Source organism: Hoplias malabaricus, chromosome 8 (assembly GCF_029633855.1).
Source record: "Hoplias malabaricus isolate fHopMal1 chromosome 8, fHopMal1.hap1, whole genome shotgun sequence".
NCBI lineage: Eukaryota > Metazoa > Chordata > Actinopteri > Characiformes > Erythrinidae > Hoplias > Hoplias malabaricus.
This window is the reverse complement of record NC_089807.1, coordinates 8,700,276-8,723,895: the sequence shown is the minus strand read 5'-3', so window position 1 is coordinate 8,723,895 and position 23,620 is coordinate 8,700,276. Positions and strand designations below refer to the sequence as shown.

Sequence of the window (23,620 nt, the reverse complement as noted above, 5' to 3'; positions counted from 1 at the left end):
CCCTCACACCACACCTTCATACCCCCCTCACCCTCTCACACCACACCTTCATACCCCTCACACTCTCACCTCCTCACACCACACCTTCATACCCCCCTCACCCTCTCACACCACACCTTCATACCCCTCACCCTCTCACCCCTCACACCACACCTTCATACCCCCCTTACCCTCTCACACCACGCCTTCATTACCCCCTCACCTCCTCACACCACACCTTCATACCCCCCTCACCCTCTCACCCCTCACACCACACCTTCATACCCCCCTCACCCTCTCACACCACGCCTTCATTACCCCCTCACCCTCTCACACCACACCTTCATACCCCTCACCCTCTCACACCACACCTTCATACCCCTCACCCTCTCACCTCCTCACACCACACCTTCATACCCCCCTCACCCTCTCACCCCTCACACCACACCTTCATACCCCCCTCACCCTCTCACACCACACCTTCATACCCCTCACACTCTCACCCCTCACACCACACCTTCATACCCCCCTTACCCTCTCACACCACGCCTTCATACCCCCCTCACCCCCACCCCTCCCCCCCTTACACCATACCCCCTCACCCTCTCACACCACACCTTCATACCCCTCACCCTCTCACACCACACCTTCATACCCCTCACCCTCTCACACCACACCTTCATACCCCCCTCACCCTCTCACCTCCTCACACCACACCTTCATACCCCTCACCCTCTCACACCACACCTTCATACCCCCCTCACCCTCTCACCTCCTCACACCACACCTTCATACCACCCCTCACCCTGTCATATCACACCCTCTCACCCTTACACCCCCTTTCAACACACCCTCCTCCCCCACATCACTGTGTGTCCCCCTTCCCTCCAGGATGCTGTCATACGGGGGGATCTCGGCACACATCAGTGCCAGCCGACTGAAAGCAGATGGAGCTGGGTCGTATGGGCGGGCCATCCACTTCCAGAACCAGGACTTTGAGGAGCTCCGGCGTGAGTGTCTGGAGGGGGGCTTTCTCTTTGAGGACCCCTGCTTCCCTGCAGAGCCCCTGTCCCTCGGATTCAAGGAGCTTGGACCTTACTCCTCCAAAACCCGCGGAGTGGAGTGGATCAGACCCACGGTGAGAGAGAGACAGAGAGACAAACTGATGGGGTGTGTGAGGGTGGGGATTTGTGATTGTGAGTGTGTGATGATGAATGTGTGATTGTGAGGGTGAGGGTGTGAAGGTAAATGTGTGATAGCGATGGTAAATGTTTGATGGTGTGGGTGTGTATGTGATGGTGAGGGTCTCTGTGAATGTGTGATGGTGAATGTCAGATTGTGATGATGAATGTGTGATGCTGAATGTGTGATGGTAAGTGTGTAATAGTGAGCATCTGATGGTGAATGTGTGATGGTGAGGATGAGTGTTCGATGGTGAATATGTGATAGTGAATGTGTAATGGAGAATTTCTGATGGTTATGGTAAATGTCTAATGGTGTATGTGTGATGGTGATGGTGAGTGTCTGATGGTGAATAGGTGATGGTGAGTGTGAATGTGTGATGCTTAGTGTCTGATGGTGAATGTGTGATGTGAGTGTATGCTGGTGAGGGTAAATGTGTGATAGTGAGGTGAGTGTGTAATGTAAGGGTGTGTGTGATGTTGAGTGTCTGATGAATGTGTGATGTGATGGTGAGTGTGTGATGGTGAGTGTCTTATTTTGAGTGTGTGATGGTGAATGTGTGATGGTGAGTGTTTGATAAGGAATAACTGATGGTGAGTGTGTGATGGTGAGTGTCTGATGGTGATGGTGAGTGTGTGATGGTGAGTGTCTGATGGTGAGGGTGAGTATCTGATGGTGAATGTGTGATGGTGAGTGTCTGATGGTGAATTTGTGATTGTGAGTGTCTGACTTTGAGTGTGTGATGGTGAATGTGTGATGGTGAGTGTGTGATAGTGATTGACTGATGGTGAGTGTGTGATAGTGATTGACTGATGGTGTCTGATGGTGAATGACTGATGGTGATGGTGAATGTGTGATAGTGAATGACTGATGGTGATGGTGAGTGTGTGATAGTGAATGACTGATGGTTGGTGTTTGATGGGGAATGACTGATAGTGAATGTGTGATGGTGAATATGTGAGGGTGAGTGTGTGATGGTAAATGTGTGATGGTGAATGTGTGATGGTGAGTGTGTGAAACTGAATGACTGATGGTCATGGTGATTATGGGATTGCCTTTTCATTTGAATGACTTAGTTGCATTGTTTATCTGTTTTCAATACTGTATACTTGTGTGTTTTTGGTATTATTTATTTTTATTGTTTACTTTGTACTCTTTGTAAGGTGCCATTGAGTGACAGAAAGGCACCTATGAAATAAAATGTATTATTATTATTATTATTATTATTATTATTATTATTATATTGAATGATGGACATTGAGTGATGGTGAGTGTGTGATGGTGAGTGTGTGATAGTGATTGACTGATGGTGTCTGATGGTGAATGTGTGATAGTGAATGACTGATGGTGATGGTGAATGTGTGATAGTGAATGACTGATGGTGATGGTGAGTGTGTGATAGTGAATGACTGATGGTTAGTGTCTGATGGTGAGTGTTTGATAGTGAATGACTGATGGTGATGGTAAGTGTTTGATAGTGAATGACTGATGGTGAATGTGTGATGGTGAGTGTCTGATTTTGAGTGTGTGATGGTGAATGTGTGAAAGTGTGTGTGAAACAGGGCTGTGTAGACGGAGAATGTTGCTGTGTGGTCAGTGTGGTAAACACTGAGCCTGGCTCTGCAGCGCCCCCTGTCTCCTGCTCTCAGCAGATGAACCCTGGGCAGAACTCAGTGCCCCCCCCTCCCCTCCCCTCCCCCACTGTTTACACTGCAGCTGTTCTCTGCCTGTGACTGAGCGCCCTGAGCATGTGAGGGTTTAACTCCAGCAAAAGGGTGTGTGTGTGTGTGTGTGTGTGTGTAAGAGAAAGTGACTGTGTGTGTTTGTTTGTGTGTATGTAAGCGAAAGAGACTGTGTGTGTGTGTGTGTGTGTGTGTGTGTGTGTAAGAGAAGGTGACTGTGTGTGTGTGTAAGAGAAAGTGAGATTTTTCTCACAGATTCAGAGCAATGGTCAATAAAAACAATAATAACGTAGTATCTGTTTAAAATGTTACTCCTTTGTTAATAAAAATGGTTATTGTGTAATAGTGCTGTAACAGTGTAATACCCTTTAATAATGTAACTGTATTAAGACTTATAATGTAACTGTAATAACACTGTAGTAATGTAACAGTAATAACGCGGGGGCCTGTCTCTGTGGTAGGAGCTGTGTGATGACCCCCAGTTTATTGTGGGAGGGGCCACAAGGACGGACATCTGTCAGGGAGCTCTGGGTGAGTGTCTACTCTGTTACACACTCTGTGTCCAACACTGGTGTGTGGAACTGTGTTCTCTGGAGTGATGGGGTTCCTCTGGTGTGTGGAACAGTGGAACTGTGTTCTCTGGAGCGATGGAGTTCCTCTGGTGTGTGGAACAGTGGAACTGTGTTCTCTGGAGTGATGGAGTTCCTCTGGTGTGTGGAACAGTGGAACTGTGTTCTCGGGAGTGATGGGGTTCCTCTGGTGTGTGGAACTGTGTTCTCTGGAGTGATGGGGTTCCTCTGGTGTGTGGAACAGTGGAACTGTGTTCTCTGGAGCGATGGAGTTCCTCTGGTGTGTGGAACAGTGGAACTGTGTTCTCTGGAGTGATGGGGTTCCTCTGGTGTGTGGAACTGTGTTCTCTGGAGTGATGGGGTTCCTCTGGTGTGTGGAACAGTGGAACTGTGTTCTCGGGAGAGATGGGGTTCCTCTGGTGTGTGGAACAGTGGAACTGTGTTCTCTGGAGTGATGGGGTTCCTCTGGTGTGTGGAACAGTGGAACTGTGTTCTCTGGAGCGATGGAGTTCCTCTGGTGTGTGGAACAGTGGAACTGTGTTCTCGGGAGAGATGGGGTTCCTCTGGTGTGTGGAACAGTGGAACTGTGTTCTCTGGAGTGATGGGGTTCCTCTGGTGTGTGGAACAGTGGAACTGTGTTCTCTGGAGCGATGGAGTTCCTCTGGTGTGTGGAACAGTGGAACTGTGTTCTCGGGAGTGATGGGGTTCCTCTGGTGTGTGGAACTGTGTTCTCTGGAGTGATGGGGTTCCTCTGGTGTGTGGAACAGTGGAACTGTGTTCTCGGGAGAGATGGGGTTCCTCTGGTGTGTGGAACAGTGGAACTGTGTTCTCTGGAGTGATGGGGTTCCTCTGGTGTGTGGAACAGTGGAACTGTGTTCTCTGGAGCGATGGAGTTCCTCTGGTGTGTGGAACAGTGGAACTGTGTTCTCTGGAGTGATGGGGTTCCTCTGGTGTGTGGAACTGTGTTCTCTGGAGTGATGGAGTTCCTCTGGTGTGTGGAACAGTGGAACTGTGTTCTCTGGAGTGATGGAGTTCCTCTGGTGTGTGGAACAGTGGAACTGTGTTCTCTGGAGTGATGGAGTTCCTCTGGTGTGTGGAACAGTGGAACTGTGTTCTCTGGAGTGATGGGGTTCCTCTGGTGTGTGGAACAGTGGAACTGTGTTCTCTGGAGTGATGGGGTTCCTCTGGTGTGTGGAACTGTGGAACTGTGTTCTCTGGATTGATGGAGTTCCTCTAGTGTGTGGAACAGTGGAACTGTGTTCTCTGGAGTGATGGGGTTCCTCTGGTGTGTGGAACTGTGTTCTCTGGAGTGATGGGGTTCCTCTGGTGTGTGGAACAGTGGAACTGTGTTCTCTGGAGCGATGGAGTTCCTCTGGTGTGTGGAACAGTGGAACTGTGTTCTCGGGAGTGATGGGGTTCCTCTGGTGTGTGGAACTGTGTTCTCTGGAGTGATGGGGTTCCTCTGGTGTGTGGAACAGTGGAACTGTGTTCTCGGGAGAGATGGGGTTCCTCTGGTGTGTGGAACTGTGTTTTCTGGAGTGATGGGGTTCCTCTGGTGTGTGGAACAGTGGAACTGTGTTCTCTGCAGTGATGGAGTTCCTCTGGTGTGTGGAACAGTGGAACTGTGTTCTCTGGAGTGATGGGGTTCCTCTGGTGTGTGGAACTGTGTTCTCTGGAGTGATGGAGTTCCTCTGGTGTGAGGAACAGTGGAACTGTGTTCTCTGGAGTGATGGAGTTCCTCTGGTGTGTGGAACAGTGGAACTGTGTTCTCTGGAGTGATGGGGTTCCTCTGGTGTGTGGAACAGTGGAACTGTGTTCTCTGGAGTGATGGAGTTCCTCTGGTGTGTGGAACAGTGGAACTGTGTTCTCTGGAGTGATGGGGTTCCTCTGGTGTGTGGAACAGTGGAACTGTGTTCTCTGGAGTGATGGGGTTCCTCTGGTGTGTGGAACAGTGGAACTGTGTTCTCTGGAGTGATGGAGTTCCTCTGGTGTGTGGAACAGTGGAACTGTGTTCTCTGGAGTGATGGGGTTCCTCTGGTGTGTGGAACAGTGGAACTGTGTTCTCTGGAGTGATGGAGTTCCTCTGGTGTGTGGAAGAGTGGAACTGTGTTCTCTGGAGTGATGAGGTTCCTCTGGTGTGTGGAACAGTGGAACTGTGTTCTCTGGAGTGATGGGGTTCCTCTGGTGTGTGGAACTGTTTTCTCTGGAGTGATGGGGTTCCTCTGGTGTGTGGAACAGTGGAACTGTGTTCTCTGGAGTGATGGAGGTCCTCTGGTGTGTGGAACAGTGGAACTGTGTTCTCTGGAGTGATGGGGTTCCTCTGGTGTGTGGAACTGTGTTCTCTGGAGTGGTGGGGTTCCTCTGGTGTGTGGAACTGTGTTCTCTGGAGTGATGGGGTTCCTCTGGTGTGTGGAACTGTGTTCTCTGGAGTGATGGGGTTCCTCTGGTGTGTGGAACTGTGTTCTCTGGAGTGGTGGGGTTCCTCTGGTGTGTGGAACTGTGTTCTCTGGAGTGGTGGGGTTCCTCTGGTGTGTGGAACTGTGTTCTCTGGAGTGATGGGGTTCCTCTGGTGTGTGGAACAGTGGAACTGTGTTCTCTGGAGTGATGGGGTTCCTCTGGTGTGTGGAACAGTGGAACTGTGTTCTCTGGAGTGATGGGGTTCCTCTGGTGTGTGGAACAGTGGAACTGTGTTCTCTGGAGTGATATAGTTCCTCTGGTGTGTGGAACAGTGGAACTGTGTTCTCTGGAGTGATGGAGTTCCTCTGGTGTGTGGAACAGTGGAACTGTGTTCTCTGGAGTGATGGGGTTCCTCTGGTGTGTGGAACAGTGGAACTGTGTTCTCTGGAGTGATGGGGTTCCTCTGGTGTGTGGAACAGTGGAACTGTGTTCTCTGGAGCGATGGAGTTCCTCTGGTGTGTGGAACAGTGGAACTGTGTTCTCGGGAGTGATGGGGTTCCTCTGGTGTGTGGAACTGTGTTCTCTGGAGTGATGGGGTTCCTCTGGTGTGTGGAACGGTGGAACTGTGTTCTCGGGAGAGATGGGGTTCCTCTGGTGTGTGGAACAGTGGAACTGTGTTCTCTGGAGTGATGGGGTTCCTCTGGTGTGTGGAACAGTGGAACTGTGTTCTCTGGAGCGATGGAGTTCCTCTGGTGTGTGGAACAGTGGAACTGTGTTCTCTGGAGTGATGGGGTTCCTCTGGTGTGTGGAACTGTGTTCTCTGGAGCGATGGAGTTCCTCTGGTGTGTGGAACAGTGGAACTGTGTTCTCTGGAGTGATGGGGTTCCTCTGGTGTGTGGAACTGTGTTCTCTGGAGTGATGGAGTTCCTCTGGTGTGTGGAACAGTGGAACTGTGTTCTCTGGAGTGATGGAGTTCCTCTGGTGTGTGGAACAGTGGAACTGTGTTCTCTGGAGTGATGGAGTTCCTCTGGTGTGTGGAACAGTGGAACTGTGTTCTCTGGAGTGATGGGGTTCCTCTGGTGTGTGGAACAGTGGAACTGTGTTCTCTGGAGTGATGGGGTTCCTCTGGTGTGTGGAACTGTGGAACTGTGTTCTCTGGATTGATGGAGTTCCTCTGGTGTGTGGAACAGTGGAACTGTGTTCTCTGGAGTGATGGGGTTCCTCTGGTGTGTGGAACTGTGGAACTGTGTTCTCTGGATTGATGGAGTTCCTCTGGTGTGTGGAACAGTGGAACTGTGTTCTCTGGAGTGATGGGGTTCCTCTGGTGTGTGGAACTGTGTTCTCTGGAGTGATGGGGTTCCTCTGGTGTGTGGAACTGTGTTCTCTGGAGTGATGGGGTTCCTCTGGTGTGTGGAACAGTGGAACTGTGTTCTCTGGAGCGATGGAGTTCCTCTGGTGTGTGGAACAGTGGAACTGTGTTCTCGGGAGTGATGGGGTTCCTCTGGTGTGTGGAACTGTGTTCTCTGGAGTGATGGGGTTCCTCTGGTGTGTGGAACAGTGGAACTGTGTTCTCGGGAGAGATGGGGTTCCTCTGGTGTGTGGAACTGTGCTTTCTGGAGTGATGGGGTTCCTCTGGTGTGTGGAACAGTGGAACTGTGTTCTCTGCAGTGATGGAGTTCCTCTGGTGTGTGGAACAGTGGAACTGTGTTCTCTGGAGTGATGGGGTTCCTCTGGTGTGAGGAACAGTGGAACTGTGTTCTCTGGAGTGATGGAGTTCCTCTGGTGTGTGGAACAGTGGAACTGTGTTCTCTGGAGTGATGGGGTTCCTCTGGTGTGTGGAACAGTGGAACTGTGTTCTCTGGAGTGATGGAGTTCCTCTGGTGTGTGGAACAGTGGAACTGTGTTCTCTGGAGTGATGGAGTTCCTCTGGTGTGTGGAACAGTGGAACTGTGTTCTCTGGAGTGATGGGGTTCCTCTGGTGTGTGGAACAGTGGAACTGTGTTCTCTGGAGTGATGGGGTTCCTCTGGTGTGTGGAACAGTGGAACTGTGTTCTCTGAAGTGATAGGATTCCTCTGGTGTGTGGAACAGTGGAACTGTGTTCTCTGGATTGATGGAGTTCCTCTGGTGTGTGGAACAGTGGAACTGTGTTCTCTGGAGTGATGGGGTTCCTCTGGTGTGTGGAACTGTGTTCTCTGGAGTGATGGGCTTCCTCTGGTGTGTGGAACAGTGGAACTGTGTTCTCTGGAGTGGTGGGGTTCCTCTGGTGTGTGGAACTGTGTTCTCTGGAGTGATGGGGTTCCTTTGGTGTGTGGAACAGTGGAACTGTGTTCTCTGGAGTGATGGGGTTCCTCTGGTGTGTGGAACAGTGGAACTGTGTTCTCTGGAGTGATGGAGTTCCTCTGGTGTGTGGAACTGTGTTCTCTGGAGTGATGGGGTTCCTCTGGTGTGTGGAACAGTGGAACTGTGTTCTCTGGAGTGATGGAGTTCCTCTGGTGTGTGGAAAAGTGGAACTGTGTTCTCTGGAGTGATGGAGTTCCTCTGGTGTGTGGAACAGTGGAACTGTGTTCTCTGGAGTGATGGGGTTCCTCTGGTGTGTGGAACTGTGTTCTCTGGAGTGATGGGGTTCCTCTGGTGTGTGGAACTGTGTTCTCTGGAGTGGTGGGGTTCCTCTGGTGTGTGGAACTGTGTTCTCTGGAGTGATGGGGTTCCTCTGGTGTGTGGAACAGTGGAACTGTGTTCTCTGGAGTGATGGGGTTCCTCTGGTGTGTGGAACAGTGGAACTGTGTTCTCTGGAGTGATGGAGTTCCTCTGGTGTGTGGAACAGTGGAACTGTGTTCTCTGGAGTGATGGGGTTCCTCTGGTGTGTGGAACAGTGGAACTGTGTTCTCTGGAGTGATGGAGTTCCTCTGGTGTGTGGAACAGTGGAACTGTGTTCTCTGGAGTGATGGGGTTCCTCTGGTGTGTGGAACAGTGGAACTGTGTTCTCTGGAGTGATGGGGTTCCTCTGGTGTGTGGAACAGTGGAACTGTGTTCTCTGGAGTGATGGGGTTCCTCTGGTGTGTGGAACAGTGGAACTGTGTTCTCTGGAGTGATGGAGGTCCTCTGGTGTGTGGAACAGTGGAACTGTGTTCTCTGGAGTGATGGGGTTCCTCTGGTGTGTGGAACTGTGTTCTCTGGAGTGGTGGGGTTCCTCTGGTGTGTGGAACTGTGTTCTCTGGAGTGGTGGGGTTCCTCTGGTGTGTGGAACTGTGTTCTCTGGAGTGATGGGGTTCCTCTGGTGTGTGGAACTGTGTTCTCTGGAGTGATGGGGTTCCTCTGGTGTGTGGAACTGTGTTCTCTGGAGTAATGGGGTTCCTCTGGTGTGTGGAACTGTGTTCTCTGGGGTGGTGGGGTTCCTCTGGTGTGTGGAACTGTGTTCTCTGGAGTGATGGGGTTCCTCTGGTGTGTGGAACAGTGGAACTGTGTTCTCTGGAGTGATGGGGTTCCTCTGGTGTGTGGAACAGTGGAACTGTGTTCTCTGGAGTGATGGGGTTCCTCTGGTGTGTGGAACAGTGGAACTGTGTTCTCTGGAGTGATGGGGTTCCTCTGGTGTGTGGAACTGTGTTCTCTGGAGTGATGGGGTTCCTCTGGTGTGTGGAACAGTGGAACTGTGTTCTCTGGAGTGATGGGGTTCCTCTGGTGTGTGGAACTGTGTTCTCTGGAGTGATGGGCTTCCTCTGGTGTGTGGAACAGTGGAACTGTGTTCTCTGGAGTGGTGGGGTTCCTCTGGTGTGTGGAACTGTGTTCTCTGGAGTGATGGGGTTCCTTTGGTGTGTGGAACAGTGGAACTGTGTTCTCTGGAGTGATGGGGTTCCTCTGGTGTGTGGAACAGTGGAACTGTGTTCTCTGGAGCGATGGAGTTCCTCTGGTGTGTGGAACAGTGGAACTGTGTTCTCTGGAGTGATGGGGTTCCTCTGGTGTGTGGAACTGTGTTCTCTGGAGTGATGGGGTTCCTCTGGTGTGTGGAACAGTGGAACTGTGTTCTCGGGAGAGATGGGGTTCCTCTGGTGTGTGGAACAGTGGAACTGTGTTCTCTGGAGTGATGGGGTTCCTCTGGTGTGTGGAACAGTGGAACTGTGTTCTCTGGAGCGATGGGGTTCCTCTGGTGTGTGGAACAGTGGAACTGTGTTCTCTGGAGCGATGGAGTTCCTCTGGTGTGTGGAACAGTGGAACTGTGTTCTCGGGAGTGATGGGGTTCCTCTGGTGTGTGGAACAGTGGAACTGTGTTCTCTGGAGCGATGGAGTTCCTCTGGTGTGTGGAACAGTGGAACTGTGTTCTCTGGAGTGATGGGGTTCCTCTGGTGTGTGGAACTGTGTTCTCTGGAGTGATGGAGTTCCTCTGGTGTGTGGAACAGTGGAACTGTGTTCTCTGGAGTGATGGAGTTCCTCTGGTGTGTGGAACAGTGGAACTGTGTTCTCTGGAGTGATGGAGTTCCTCTGGTGTGTGGAACAGTGGAACTGTGTTCTCTGGAGTGATGGGGTTCCTCTGGTGTGTGGAACAGTGGAACTGTGTTCTCTGGAGTGATGGGGTTCCTCTGGTGTGTGGAACTGTGGAACTGTGTTCTCTGGATTGATGGAGTTCCTCTGGTGTGTGGAACAGTGGAACTGTGTTCTCTGGAGTGATGGGGTTCCTCTGGTGTGTGGAACTGTGTTCTCTGGAGTGATGGGGTTCCTCTGGTGTGTGGAACTGTGTTCTCTGGAGTGATGGGGTTCCTCTGGTGTGTGGAACAGTGGAACTGTGTTCTCTGGAGCGATGGAGTTCCTCTGGTGTGTGGAACAGTGGAACTGTGTTCTCGGGAGTGATGGGGTTCCTCTGGTGTGTGGAACTGTGTTCTCTGGAGTGATGGGGTTCCTCTGGTGTGTGGAACAGTGGAACTGTGTTCTCGGGAGAGATGGGGTTCCTCTGGTGTGTGGAACTGTGTTTTCTGGAGTGATGGGGTTCCTCTGGTGTGTGGAACAGTGGAACTGTGTTCTCTGCAGTGATGGAGTTCCTCTGGTGTGTGGAACAGTGGAACTGTGTTCTCTGGAGTGATGGGGTTCCTCTGGTGTGTGGAACTGTGTTCTCTGGAGTGATGGAGTTCCTCTGGTGTGAGGAACAGTGGAACTGTGTTCTCTGGAGTGATGGAGTTCCTCTGGTGTGTGGAACAGTGTTCTCTGGAGTGATGGGGTTCCTCTGGTGTGTGGAACAGTGGAACTGTGTTCTCTGGAGTGATGGAGTTCCTCTGGTGTGTGGAACAGTGGAACTGTGTTCTCTGGAGTGATGGAGTTCCTCTGGTGTGTGGAACAGTGGAACTGTGTTCTCTGGAGTGATGGGGTTCCTCTGGTGTGTGGAACAGTGGAACTGTGTTCTCTGGAGTGATGGGGTTCCTCTGGTGTGTGGAACAGTGGAACTGTGTTCTCTGAAGTGATAGGGTTCCTCTGGTGTGTGGAACAGTGGAACTGTGTTCTCTGGATTGATGGAGTTCCTCTGGTGTGTGGAACAGTGGAACTGTGTTCTCTGGAGTGATGGGGTTCCTCTGGTGTGTGGAACTGTGTTCTCTGGAGTGATGGGCTTCCTCTGGTGTGTGGAACAGTGGAACTGTGTTCTCTGGAGTGGTGGGGTTCCTCTGGTGTGTGGAACTGTGTTCTCTGGAGTGATGGGGTTCCTCTGGTGTGTGGAACAGTGGAACTGTGTTCTCTGGAGTGATGGGGTTCCTCTGGTGTGTGGAACTGTGGAACTGTGTTCTCTGGAGTGATGGGGTTCCTCTGGTGTGTGGAACTGTGGAACTGTGTTCTCTGGAGTGATGGGGTTCCTCTGGTGTGTGGAACAGTGGAACTGTGTTCTCTGGAGTGATGGGGTTCCTCAGGTGTGTGGAACAGTGGAACTGTGTTCTCTGGAGTGATGGGGTTCCTCTGGTGTGTGGAACTGTGGAACTGTGTTCTCTGGAGTGATGGGGTTCCTCTGGTGTGTGGAACTGTGGAACTGTGTTCTCTGGAGTGATGGGGTTCCTCTGGTGTGTGGAACAGTGGAACAGTGTTCCTGACACCCATTAATGATTATGAGGCTGAATTCCATTAGATTCTCACAGCTATGTTCCACCAGATGAGCAGAGACTGCAGTTGGTGTGAGGGGTGATCACACAAAGGTGTTATGAGTGTGTGTGTGTGTGTGTGTGTGTGTGTGTGTGTGCTGATTTGTATGATGTAAGGGGGGTGTTATATCCCCATAGCTCAAAGCCCAGGGCCCAGCTCCTGCAGCTGAGCGTGAGTTCAGTCGTGGCCTGGTTCCTGGATGCAGCCAAGTGAGGGTGTCGTGTGTCTGCAGACGCAGATGTGTGACGGTGTTGTGTGTCTGCGCAGGTGACTGCTGGCTGCTGGCTGCAATCGCCTCCCTCACTCTGAACGAACAGGTTCTGCACAGGGTGGTCCCTCACGGACAGAGCTTCCAGGACGACTACGCTGGGATTTTCCATTTTCAGGTGAGACGCTGTTCCTCATTAAACCCTTCAGAGCGACGTGTGATTGGCCGAGAGACCCGAGGGTGGGCGGGATGTCCCAGCGTTGCTGAGTGTGTGCAGCACCGGTAGAGTCCGGCAGCTGTGACACATCTGGGCAGTTTGAGCTCTTCTCCGGGGCCTGGAACTGTCCAGATGTGAAACACCAGCAGCGGCAGGAAATGGGAGGTGGAGGTTTACTGTTTATCTGGAAGCACACGCTCCTCATCCTCCAGAGGCCAGGGGGCGCTGTGTGTTCAGTCCTGTCTCTCGTGGGTGGAGTTGGTGATGACCAAAGATTGTAGAGAAATTCATGTTTTCTATAAAGCAGTCACTCAGGGGTCGTTCAGGAAGTGTTTCTGTGGAAGGAGCTGCTGGAGTCACTGGGGTCTGCGCAGACGTTTCATGGGGGATGTTTTTATGAGAGCAGTTTTACAGCTGGGTGAAATCTGCAGACGGTGACTGATCTGCAGACGCTGAGACGCTGTCTGTTGTTCTGTGTAGTTCTGGCAGTTCGGGGAGTGGGTGGACGTCGTGATCGATGACCGTCTGCCCGTTAAAGATGGAGAGCTGATGTTCGTCCACTCTGCGGAGGGAAACGAGTTCTGGAGCGCGCTGATAGAAAAAGCCTACGCCAAGTACGTACCTTTAATGCCTTTAATGCATTTAAAGGAACACTATGTAAGCTCCTGGGCTCCCCCTAGTGTAATCCGTATTTACAACACTGTTCTGACACAGATAACAGATAACAGTGGAGGGAGTCGAGGGGTGGTTTCCTGCCCTCCTCTGAAATGTACATAGTGCGGTTTCTGCAGTGTTGAGTTCAGAAGTTGTATTCTCCCTGTTAAAGCTCAGTGGAGCATCGGGGTGAATTTGAAGAAGAAGTATATAGTGTTCCTTTAATACATTTAGTAACTTTAATTTGTTTAATAAGAGTGTGTGAGTGTGTGTCGCCCTGTGAAGGACTCCAGGGTGTGTTCCCACCTTGTGCCCAGTGATTCTGGGTAGGCTCCGGACCCACCGCCGCCTTCAACTGGACAAGGGTTACAGACAGTGAATGAATGAATGAATGAATGAATGAATGTGTTTAATACGTTTAAACTCTGCCACAAAAACACATTAAAGCTTTGAGTGATGCAGCATTTTCCCTGTTTCCTTTTTACCATCAGCTCCGTGAAAGGGTTAAAGGGGTCATTAAATCTTTACTCGTCCTCTAGTTCACACACCTGTCCTTTAAAGCGTCTCAGAAGGAAATCAACATGAAGCTGAGAACATCTGAGAACCTTTGAGAAGCTGTGAGACTGTGTGAGATTCTCTAAGAAAGTGTGAGACCGTGTGCTCTGGCTCCCTCTGCAGGTTGAACGGCTCCTACGAGGCTCTGTCAGGGGGCTCCACCACGGAAGGGTTTGAGGACTTCACTGGGGGAGTGTCTGAGATGTATGAGCTCAACAGAGCCCCCCCAGACCTGCACCGTGTCATCTCCAAAGCCCTGGAGAGGGGATCCCTGCTGGGCTGCTCCATCGACGTGAGACCCTCACAGACACACACTCACAGAACCCCCCCCCCCCCACACACACACACACACACACACTCACACTCAGACAAACACACTCTCACAGACACACACACACACACACTTACAGACACACTCTCACAGACACACACACACACACACACACACACACTCTCTCAGACAGACAAACACACACGCTCACTGAGTGTATACCCCGCTGGGGCAGGGTCAGTCTGGTGTTGATTGGGAGGAGAAGGTAGACAGTGCCCCCTGCTGCAGAAAATGGATAACTGAATTTTCACTTCACATTCCGCCTTTACTTTGTTATTTATTTAATTGTGTTTATGTTTGTTTGTGTTTGTGATGTCACAGATCAGCAGCAGGTTTGATTTGGAGGCTGTGACCTTTAAGAAGTTGGTGAAGGGTCACGCCTACTCCGTTACAGCCCTCCGCCAGGTATATACACACACACACTACACACACACACACCACACACATTACACACACACACTACACTATTTTTTATTTTTTGCATCTCTTACTGATCTTGATTTAATTAATTTATTTCTTTTTTTATTCTTCTGATTTTCCTGTAGCACTTTGAAATTTCCTTGAAATGTAACGTGCATTACAAATAAAATGTATTATTGTTATTATTATGACTACACACACACACACAACACACACACATACTATACACACATTACACACACAATACACTTTGACTTCACACACACACACACACACACACACACAACAAACTCACAATCCATACACACACACTTCACACACACACACACACACACAAAATACACTACATCACAAATATAGACATTCAGTAACAACCAGTGTGCCAGTGTGTATATGTAGTGTGTTTGTGTGTGTGTGTATGGAGTGTATGTGTGTGTATGTACATATGTAGTGCCTGTGTGAGTGTATATATAGTGTGTGTGTGTGTGTGTGTGTGTGTGTGTGTGTGTGTGTGTGTGTAAAACACTGTTCCTCTTTGTTCCAGGTGGAGTTCCAGGGTCGAATGGAGAGACTGATCCGTATTCGGAACCCATGGGGTCAGGTGGAGTGGACAGGGGCCTGGAGTGATAAGTGAGTCCTGGTTCTGACCAGTGACCCACTGTGTCCCTGAGGCTCTGGGGTGATAACAGTAGTGACCCGCTATGTCCCTGGGGCTCTGGGGTGATAACAGTAGTGACCCGCTATGTCCCTGGGGCTCTGGGGTGATAACAGTAGTGACCCGCTATGTCCCTGGGGCTCTGGGGTGATAACAGTAGTGACCCGTTGTGTCCCTGAGGCTCTGGGGTGATAACAGTAGTGACCCGTTGTGTCCCTGAGGCTCTGGGGTGATAACAGTAGTGACCCGCTGTGTCCCTGGGGCTCTGGGGTGATAACAGTAGTGACCCACTGTGTCCCAGTGGCTCTGGGGTGATAACAGTAGTGACCCGCTATGTCCCTGGGGCTCTGGGGTGATAACAGTAGTGACCCGTTGTGTCCCTGAGGCTCTGGGGTGATAACAGTAGTGACCCGCTGTGTCCCTGGGGCTCTGGGGTGATAACAGTAGTGACCCGCTGAGTCCCAGTGGCTCTGGGGTGATAACAGTAGTGACCCGCTGTGTCCCAGTGGCTCTGGGGTGATAACAGTAGTGACCCGCTGAGTCCCTGGGGCTCTGGGGTGATAACAGTAGTGACCCGCTGTGTCCCTGGGGCTCTGGGGTGATAACAGTAGTGACCCGCTGTGTCCCAGTGGCTCTGGGGTGATAACAGTAGTGACCCGCTGAGTCCCTGGGGCTCTGGGGTGATAACAGTAGTGACCCGCTGTGTCCCTGGGGCTCTGGGGTGATAACAGTAGTGACCCACGGCGCTCTGTCTGTGTTCCCTCAGCTCGGCCGAGTGGGATGAGGTTGACCCGTCGGAGCGAGAGGAGCTGTGTCTGCAGATGGAGGACGGGGAGTTCTGGTGAGTCTGCTGGAGGAGTCGGTGTTGGTCTCTGTGAGACACTGAGTGTCCTCTGAGATGATGAGACTATGTCCTCCCCCTCTGTCCCCCGCAGGATGTCCTTTAGCGAGTTTCTGCGGCAGTTCTCGAGGCTGGAGATCTGTAACCTGACTCCGGACGCTCTGAGCGAGGACGCCATGAGCCACTGGAACACCATCACCTTCCACGGGTCCTGGAGGAGGGGCAGCACGGCCGGGGGCTGCAGGAACCATCCCAGTGAGGCATCACTCTCTCTCTCACACACACACACACACACACACACACCAACCCTCTGTAGCCCGTGTGTCAGCCTGAGGCAGGTTTGTGTGTGTCGTGACGTTGCTCTCTGCTCCTCAGACACATTCTGGATTAACCCTCAGTATAAGATCACTCTGCTGGAGGAGGACGATGATCCCGAGGATGAAGAGGTGGCCTGTAGTTTCCTGGTGGCTCTGATGCAGAAGGACAGAAGACGCCATCGCCGTCACGGTCAGGACATGCACACTATCGGCTTCGCCGTCTACGAGGTGAGATCAAGGACAGCACAACACAACGTATTATATACCGCCTGATTTACACCGCTCCTTAATCTTACACCTGGTTTAGACTTGGTTTAGATATGATTTAGAATAGGTTTAGAATAGAGTTAGACTGGGTTTAGACTGGGTTTAGACTGGGTTTAGACCTGGTTTAGACCTGGTTTAGACTGGGTTTAGACCGGGTTTAGATCAAGATTATAATGGATTTAGACTAGGTTGAGACCGGGATTATACTTGGTTCAGATTGGATTTAGGCTAGGTTTATCCCAGGTTTATACTGGGTTTAGCCTGGGTTTATCCCCGGTTTACATTAAATTTAGACCAGGTTTAGCCTGGGTTAAGCCCAGGTTTAGATTGGATATAGACCAGGTTTAGACCGGTTTATCCCAGTTAAAAATTGGATTTAGACCAGGTTTAGACTGATTTTAACCCCGGGTTAAATTGGATTTAGACCAGGTTTAGACCGGGTTTATCCCAAGTATAGATTGGATTTAGACTGGGTTTTTCCCAGGTTTATGTTGAATTTAGACCAGGTTAAGACTGGGTTTATTCCAGGTTTAGATTGGATTTTGATCAAGTTTAGACTGGGTTTATCCCAGGTTTAGACTGTGTTTAGCCCAGGTTTAAATAGAATTTAGACCAGGTTTAGACTGGGTTTAGACCATGTTTACCCCAGGTTTAGGCCACTGTGGTTTGTGTCTGTGCTGACGGCGGTGTGTTGTTGTCGTTGCAGATCCCAGAGGAGGTACTGACTTCACTTCAGTGTTAGAGCCATGAACAGGTCGCTGTGTTTCTCCGACCTCTTTACGGCTTCGTATTAAACTCTGACACATTTCACTGGGAGGGGGGCTGGTTCTGGGCTGAGTCCCGGGTCCGGTGTCGTCTGGTTTATGGTTCTGTTGTGTTTCTGGCTGTAGTTCCACGGCTGTCAGAACGTCCACCTGAAGAAGAATTTTTTCCTGAGCCACTCGTCCTGCGCTCGCTCCGAGACCTTCATCAACCTGCGGGAGGTGAGCAATCGGATTCGTCTGCCCCCCGGGGAGTACCTCATCGTGCCCTCCACCTTCGAACCGAGCAAGGAGGCCGACTTTGTCCTGAGGGTCTTCACAGAGAAGCTGTCTGAGACACAGTGAGTGTGTGTGTGCGGTGTGTGTGTCCTGTATGAGCTGTACAGTGGTGTTATTAATAAAGTAACAATTCTGAACTGCACAGGGAGCTGGACGATGAGATCTCTGCAGAGCTGGAGGATGAGGTGAGTGTGGTGCTGTGGGGGGTCAGCGCCGGGCCGGGGTCTTGGTTTAGTGTTTATTGTGTTGATGTGTTATTTTCAGGAGGAAATCACGGAGGACAGCATTGACGACTCCTTCAAGGCCATGTTCGCTCAGCTGGCCGGAGAGGTTAGAAACCTTCGTTTCTGTCGCGTAATTCCCCCATGTTTACCTCACTGGACCTTTCTAAATCACAAACTCCCTCTGAACTCCACTCTTTGGTTGTTTGACAGGACATGGAGATCTCAGTCCACGAGCTCAGGACCATCCTCAACAGAGTCCTGTCCCGCCGTAAGCCTCTCCTCTCCTTTCCTCTTCCTCTTTTCCTCCCCTCGTCCCTTGTTTCTTGATTCTTCATAGTTTATAGATAAATAGATTATAGCTTTAAAATAAATGTGTTGTTTCCTCAGACAAAGATCTGAAGACGGATGGTTTCAGCCTGGAGTCGTGCAGAACGATGGTGAACCTCATGGACGTATCCTTCCTCTTTAGATCACTGTCCACACTTGAGTCCGCGGGCCACGGGTAAAACTCACCTTCCTCTTCTTCTTAACTCCCTCGCTCTCAGAAAGACGGCAGCGCTCGTCTGGGATTGGTCGAGTTCCAGATCCTGTGGAATAAAATCAGGAAGTGGCTGGTGAGTGTGAGGAGGTCAGCCTTAGTGCCCCTCTGCTGGATCCGTACGGACAGGGTTCACGTGCAGCAGCTTCACGGCTTTAACACACGGAGACGTGGCTGATCCGGCCGTCGATTTAAGCATTGAGCGGTTGTTAATTAACTTTGGATAAAAAATATTCCTCTTCTGAAAATGCCCTGCTCTTCTGTTCCGCTCGGTTCTGCTGGAGCCCCGCTGAGTTTAACAGAACCGATCCAGGCGGGGTGGGGGGCAGGTGGGGATTAGTCCATTTCTGACGTTCTGCCCGTGTCTCCCGCAGGTGATCTACAGGCAGTTTGACCTGGACAAGTCGGGGACCATGAGCTCGTACGAGATGCGGCTGGCTCTGGAATCCGCAGGTAAAGCTCCTGCAGTCATTCACTATCCACTGTGACCTGAGATTAAACCTACAGCCCCTTCAGCACGCTCCCGAACAGCTGAGGGTTTAACAAGGACACGTCAGATAACTTCACTTAGGCTTTAGAGCAGGACCCGGGAGAGTCCTCATCCTTTTACACTGTGGAGCAGCTGAGACTTCAGTTAACCATCTGTGTGTGTGTCTTTCTCTCTCTCTCTCTCTCTCTCTCTCTCTCACACACACACACACACACACACACACACACACTCACACACACACGAGTGCACTAGGGGCAGTGGAGACAGTGCTGTTTCTTCACAGCGTTCCCCGGTCCCTGGCTCTGAGCCTCAGTAACGACTGTGCTTTTGTCCGTTTCCTTTTTTTCTCAGGTTTCAAACTCAACAATCAGCTGAACCAGGTGCTCGTGGCCCGATACGCAGACAACGAAGCCATCGATTTCGACAATTTCATCTGCTGCCTGGTGAAACTGGAGGCAATGTTCAGTACGTCTCTGCACAGCTTCAGCACCACAGCATCGGTTCACAATCAGAGAGAGAGAGATGAACGAGAGAGAGAGATGAACGAGAGAGAGAGATGAATGAGAGAGAGATGAACGAGAGAGAGAGAGACAGAGGAGAGAGAGAGAGAGAGATGAGCGAGAGAGAGACACAGAGAGAGAGAGACACAGAGAGAGAGAGAGAGAGACAGAGGAGAGAGAGACAGAGAGAGAGAGAGAGACAGAGGAGAGAGAGAGAACAGAGAGAGAGATGAACAAGAGAGAGATGAACAAGAGAGAGAGACAGAGGAGAGAGAGAGAGATGAACAAGAGAGAGAGTCTTTTTTTTTACTTTTTAGGGTCCTTTATTAATAACAAGTGGGGACACTCAATAGTCAAAACTCAGCCCCAGATTCTTCATGCACTTATAAAAATTAAAATCAATAAGAATCCTTGGTCTCACCAGTCGATAAAAACCCTTACGACCTCGCTGTCAGTGTCCTGCTCGACCTTGTTTTTCTGACTGCTGTAAACGGCCAGTTTCGCCCGACCAAGGATACAATTCAACAAATGGCCCTTCTTTTTGTTTTTAAAACCCAGGATAAAAGTGTGCACAGTAAAAATCACATTAAAAGCCATAAAAACTGTTTGTAAAAACTCAAAAAAGGGGACGTAGCCTAAAACATCTCATAAAAGCGTGATAGTTTCCCTCTGAGTGCAGAAAGGACACTGGAGCTACCTCAGGGTTTAAAACAGAGATTAAAGAGTTAACAGGTAAAACCCCATGTAAAACCCTCCACTGGAGGGTCAGCAGCTCTTTTGGTTAACGGTGGTTTGTACAACGCTCTCCACTCAGGCTTCACATCATCACTGAGAGACAGCACCTCCCTCCACGGCGTGTCCACCCTCCCATTCAGTCTCTTTATTCAGAGCTTTCACAGAGGCTTTCTCTGTACAGCAGCTTCCCGGAGGAGGCACTGTCCAACTTCATGCAGGACTCCCCTCTGCACTCCGGCAGGGGCCCCTCGCAGTCCTCCAGGACAGGGGCCAGGATGAGGGCAGGGAAGGGGTTGTCCTCCACTGTTCGCTTGTGAATGTCAGCAGGATCAGTAAAGAGATGCCCTGATTCTGATCGCACAGCGTGTGTGTACCGCTTCTGTCCATTTCTACGCTCGAGACCAAAGAAGAACTTAGAAGGAGCATCCAGTTCATTCACGCACTGAAAGCGTGAGCGGACCAGCGCCCCCTGTGCTGTTATACCCAATAAATCAGCCAGATCTCCTAGAGGCTAGATCTCCTGTGGTCTCCGCAAGACCCTGGAGCCCCACTATTCCAAACAGACTGCACCACTGAAAAGGGCTCCACCGTGGCCGACACGTCCCCGGCAGACACCCAAACAGAAGTTACAGCTGAAAAGGGCTCCACCACGGCCGACGCAGCCCCCGCAGACACCACCAACAGCTGACCCTGCTGATGGCGACATAGTGTTGTTCACAAACACTGAGTACACAAAACCGTCAACACCATAACATTTCAGCTCCTCCATTCAGCACCATGTAACCCACTCTCCTAAAGGACACCAAGTGTTTAATCAGGGGGCGACTTACAGGTTAAAGGGATCTTCTCGATCGGGGAGACGAGCTTCTCACAGCGGGAAAGCTCCTGAGCGATCTGTTCATCCTTAATGAAGGGAGGGACGTTGGACAGAAAAATCCTTTTAGACGGGGTGCTCAGGGGCAGCACAGGTGTGAACTGGTCGTTTATAACCACTCCTCTTTCCACCAAATCAACCACGAACTGCTCACTTCTCAAAAACAAGAAGCGAGCGAGTCTTTTGGAGCGAGTATTTACTCAACCACTAAGAGCCAAAAGTAAAGAAGCTAAGTACATGAATATTAAAGTATTTATAAATATATATTACAGCACGGGACCTGACAGCATACGGCCTCCTGAACAGAGCTGTGTGTGTGTGTGAGAGAGAGAGAGAGAGAGAGAGAGAGAGAGAATCAAGGAGAGTCTAAAACACTTAACGAGGCTGAGAATAGTGACAGAGAAACACCAGACTTCGCTCAGTGACGACTGTCTAATGCTCTACGACTGAAACTAGGACCTGGGACTCAGAGTCTGAATTAACCCTAACCCTAGCATTTTACATTCAGCTTTATTCAGGTTTAAACACATTAAAAAGCAACAGTTTAAATGCATTACTTTCCGTTTGAGTCTGAGGTTGATTCTTTCAGCAGGAGAGGGGTGTGTTTCTGAGTGTGTGTGGATCGTCAGACTTGATTTTAGATGAAAATGAACCCTGCTGTGATTGCTCTGTTAGTTCAGTCCATTAGAGTCCGTGTGAACGCTCGCTCACGAACCCTGGTGCGGACGAAGAAGCGGAGCGGGACCCTCTGAGCAGGAGAGTCTCGGGCTGTTTCTGCTCGAACTCTGGTGCGGTTTGTTGAAGTGTGAACACAATATGAACCAAAGGCTTCTAAAGGAACCACACCCAAGGTTTCGAGTCCGAAGATGTGACCACAATCTTTCAGCGAACCACAGTGAACCGAGGACAGACTCCTAACGTCTCTCTGTAGTGGAGTGGGTTCAGACGGGGGAGGACTCTGATGGTTTTCACTCCTTTATCCATTTTATCACCTCTCTGTGTTTTGGTAAATGCTGCTGCTCCGGGTGAACACACTCAACCCCGAACAGTGCATTAATCCCAGCTGACGACTCCTGCAAAGTAAACGTCACGTGTGCGTCACGTGTCACTTGTTTATTCACGTTGCTGCAGTTGTAAAAGGCTCAGTGTGAACTCAAACTAAACCAGGACTAAAGTGTAACAATGTGTCATTTTCTTGTTTGGTCCGGAACTGAGCTACAGTCGGAACGCATCCTTAGACCCTTCCTCCTGACGGAGCAGTGCCACTGAGGCCTTTCACTTCACTCAGGGACGTTTATGACCACATTCTTTGATGTTAATCACGTTTAATGTGACATAGTTTCTGTTCGTTCGGTTCCTACTTTGAGGCTATTTTTTTAATTGCAATAATAAACTTAAAAGGAAACGAAAGGAAAACTCTGCTCCTGACAACTGTAAACTCACTCTTTGTAATGAGGCAAGTTTCTTTAAAGAACGTCTTTAAGTTAAAAGGGCTTTACACAGTCAAAACATTCATTAACATTCATTTAGAGCACACTGTAGGGGGCGTCAGTCCTTCACAGGGTGACACACATTCACTCACACACTCACACCTACGGACACTTTGAGTCTCTAATCCACCTACCAATGTGAATTTTTAGAGTGTGGGAGGAAACCGGAGCACCCAGAGGAAACCCACGCAGAGAACGAGAGAACACACCACACTCCTCACAGACAGTCACCCGGAGGAAACCCACGCAGACACAGAGAGAACACACCACACTCCTCACAGACAGTCACCCGGAGGAAACCCACGCAGACACAGAGAGAACACACCACACTCCTCACAGACAGTCACCCGGAGGAAACCCACGCAGACACAGAGAGAACACACCACACTCCTCACAGACAGTCACCCGGAGGAAACCCACGCAGACACAGGGAGAACATACCACACGTCTCACAGACAGTCACCCGGAGGAAACCCACGCAGACACAGAGAGAACACACCACACTCCTCACAGACAGTCACCCGGAGGAAACCCACGCAGACACAGGGAGAACATACCACACGTCTCACAGACAGTCACCTGGAGGAAACCCAGGACCCTGGAGCTGTGACAGAGACACCACCTGCTGCTCCACTGTGACGCCCAATAAAAAACATAAAGGCATTTAAAAGTTAAAACCAGTGCAATGAAAGAAAATTGAAGTTACAGAATTGAAAGTGAGGAGTGTTTTACACCAAGCTGTAGCTGCTCACACAGGAGTGTGTTTTCATTCTTAATGTAACGGGGAAAAGGGGCTCTCCACTCAACACAAGGTTTAAGTGTGTTGGTGCTGGTTGTAATGTTGTGGCCGGTCCATGCTGTAACCGGGTGTCTCTGGTTTCAGGGTCTTTTCGGGAGTTGGACGCTGAGGGGACGGGAGACGTAGAGATGAACATCACTCAGGTACAACTCACTGGAGTCATGCTCCGCTCACTTCTCTCCTCTCTTCTGATGTGTGTGTGTGTTTGTGTGTATTAGTGGCTGTATCTGATGATGTGCGGTTGTGGTGTGTAGTGGTTCTAACCCTCTCTCTCTCACTGTGTGTGTGTGTGTGTGTGTGTGTTTTAGTGGCTGTATCTGACGATGTGCGGTTGAGGGGCTGCGCTGGAAGAGTCAAGTTCTGAACAAGTGCCTGAGCTGAAGCTTCTGCCTCCGGATGACCTGCTGTAGCTCCTCCCACAGCATTTAGCTCCACCCACCATGGCCTTCCTCACTCAGTTTGAAAGTTGTGTTTAAGTTTTTTAATATAATATTAATGTTTTTTCAGGGACCTCCATCCTAACTCCGCCTGCTTTATGTGAGGG

General features: G+C 50.4%; 1 protein-coding gene across 1 annotated transcript; it reads left to right on the top strand.

Moving 5' to 3' along the window:
• Positions 1-871: 871 nt before the first annotated feature.
• Positions 872-23,620, top strand: capn1a (calpain 1, (mu/I) large subunit a). The gene is made up of 21 exons (XM_066678437.1): positions 872-1,117; positions 3,305-3,374; positions 12,189-12,307; positions 12,827-12,960; positions 13,679-13,847; positions 14,208-14,291; positions 14,851-14,936; positions 15,728-15,802; positions 15,897-16,057; positions 16,178-16,347; positions 17,093-17,104; positions 17,277-17,488; positions 17,572-17,611; positions 17,691-17,756; positions 17,861-17,918; positions 18,038-18,102; positions 18,196-18,264; positions 18,563-18,641; positions 19,030-19,143; positions 23,161-23,219; positions 23,385-23,620. The coding sequence occupies exons 1-21, from the start codon at positions 872-874 to the stop codon at positions 23,409-23,411; spliced, it is 2,115 nt and encodes a 704-aa protein (XP_066534534.1). The 3' UTR covers positions 23,412-23,620.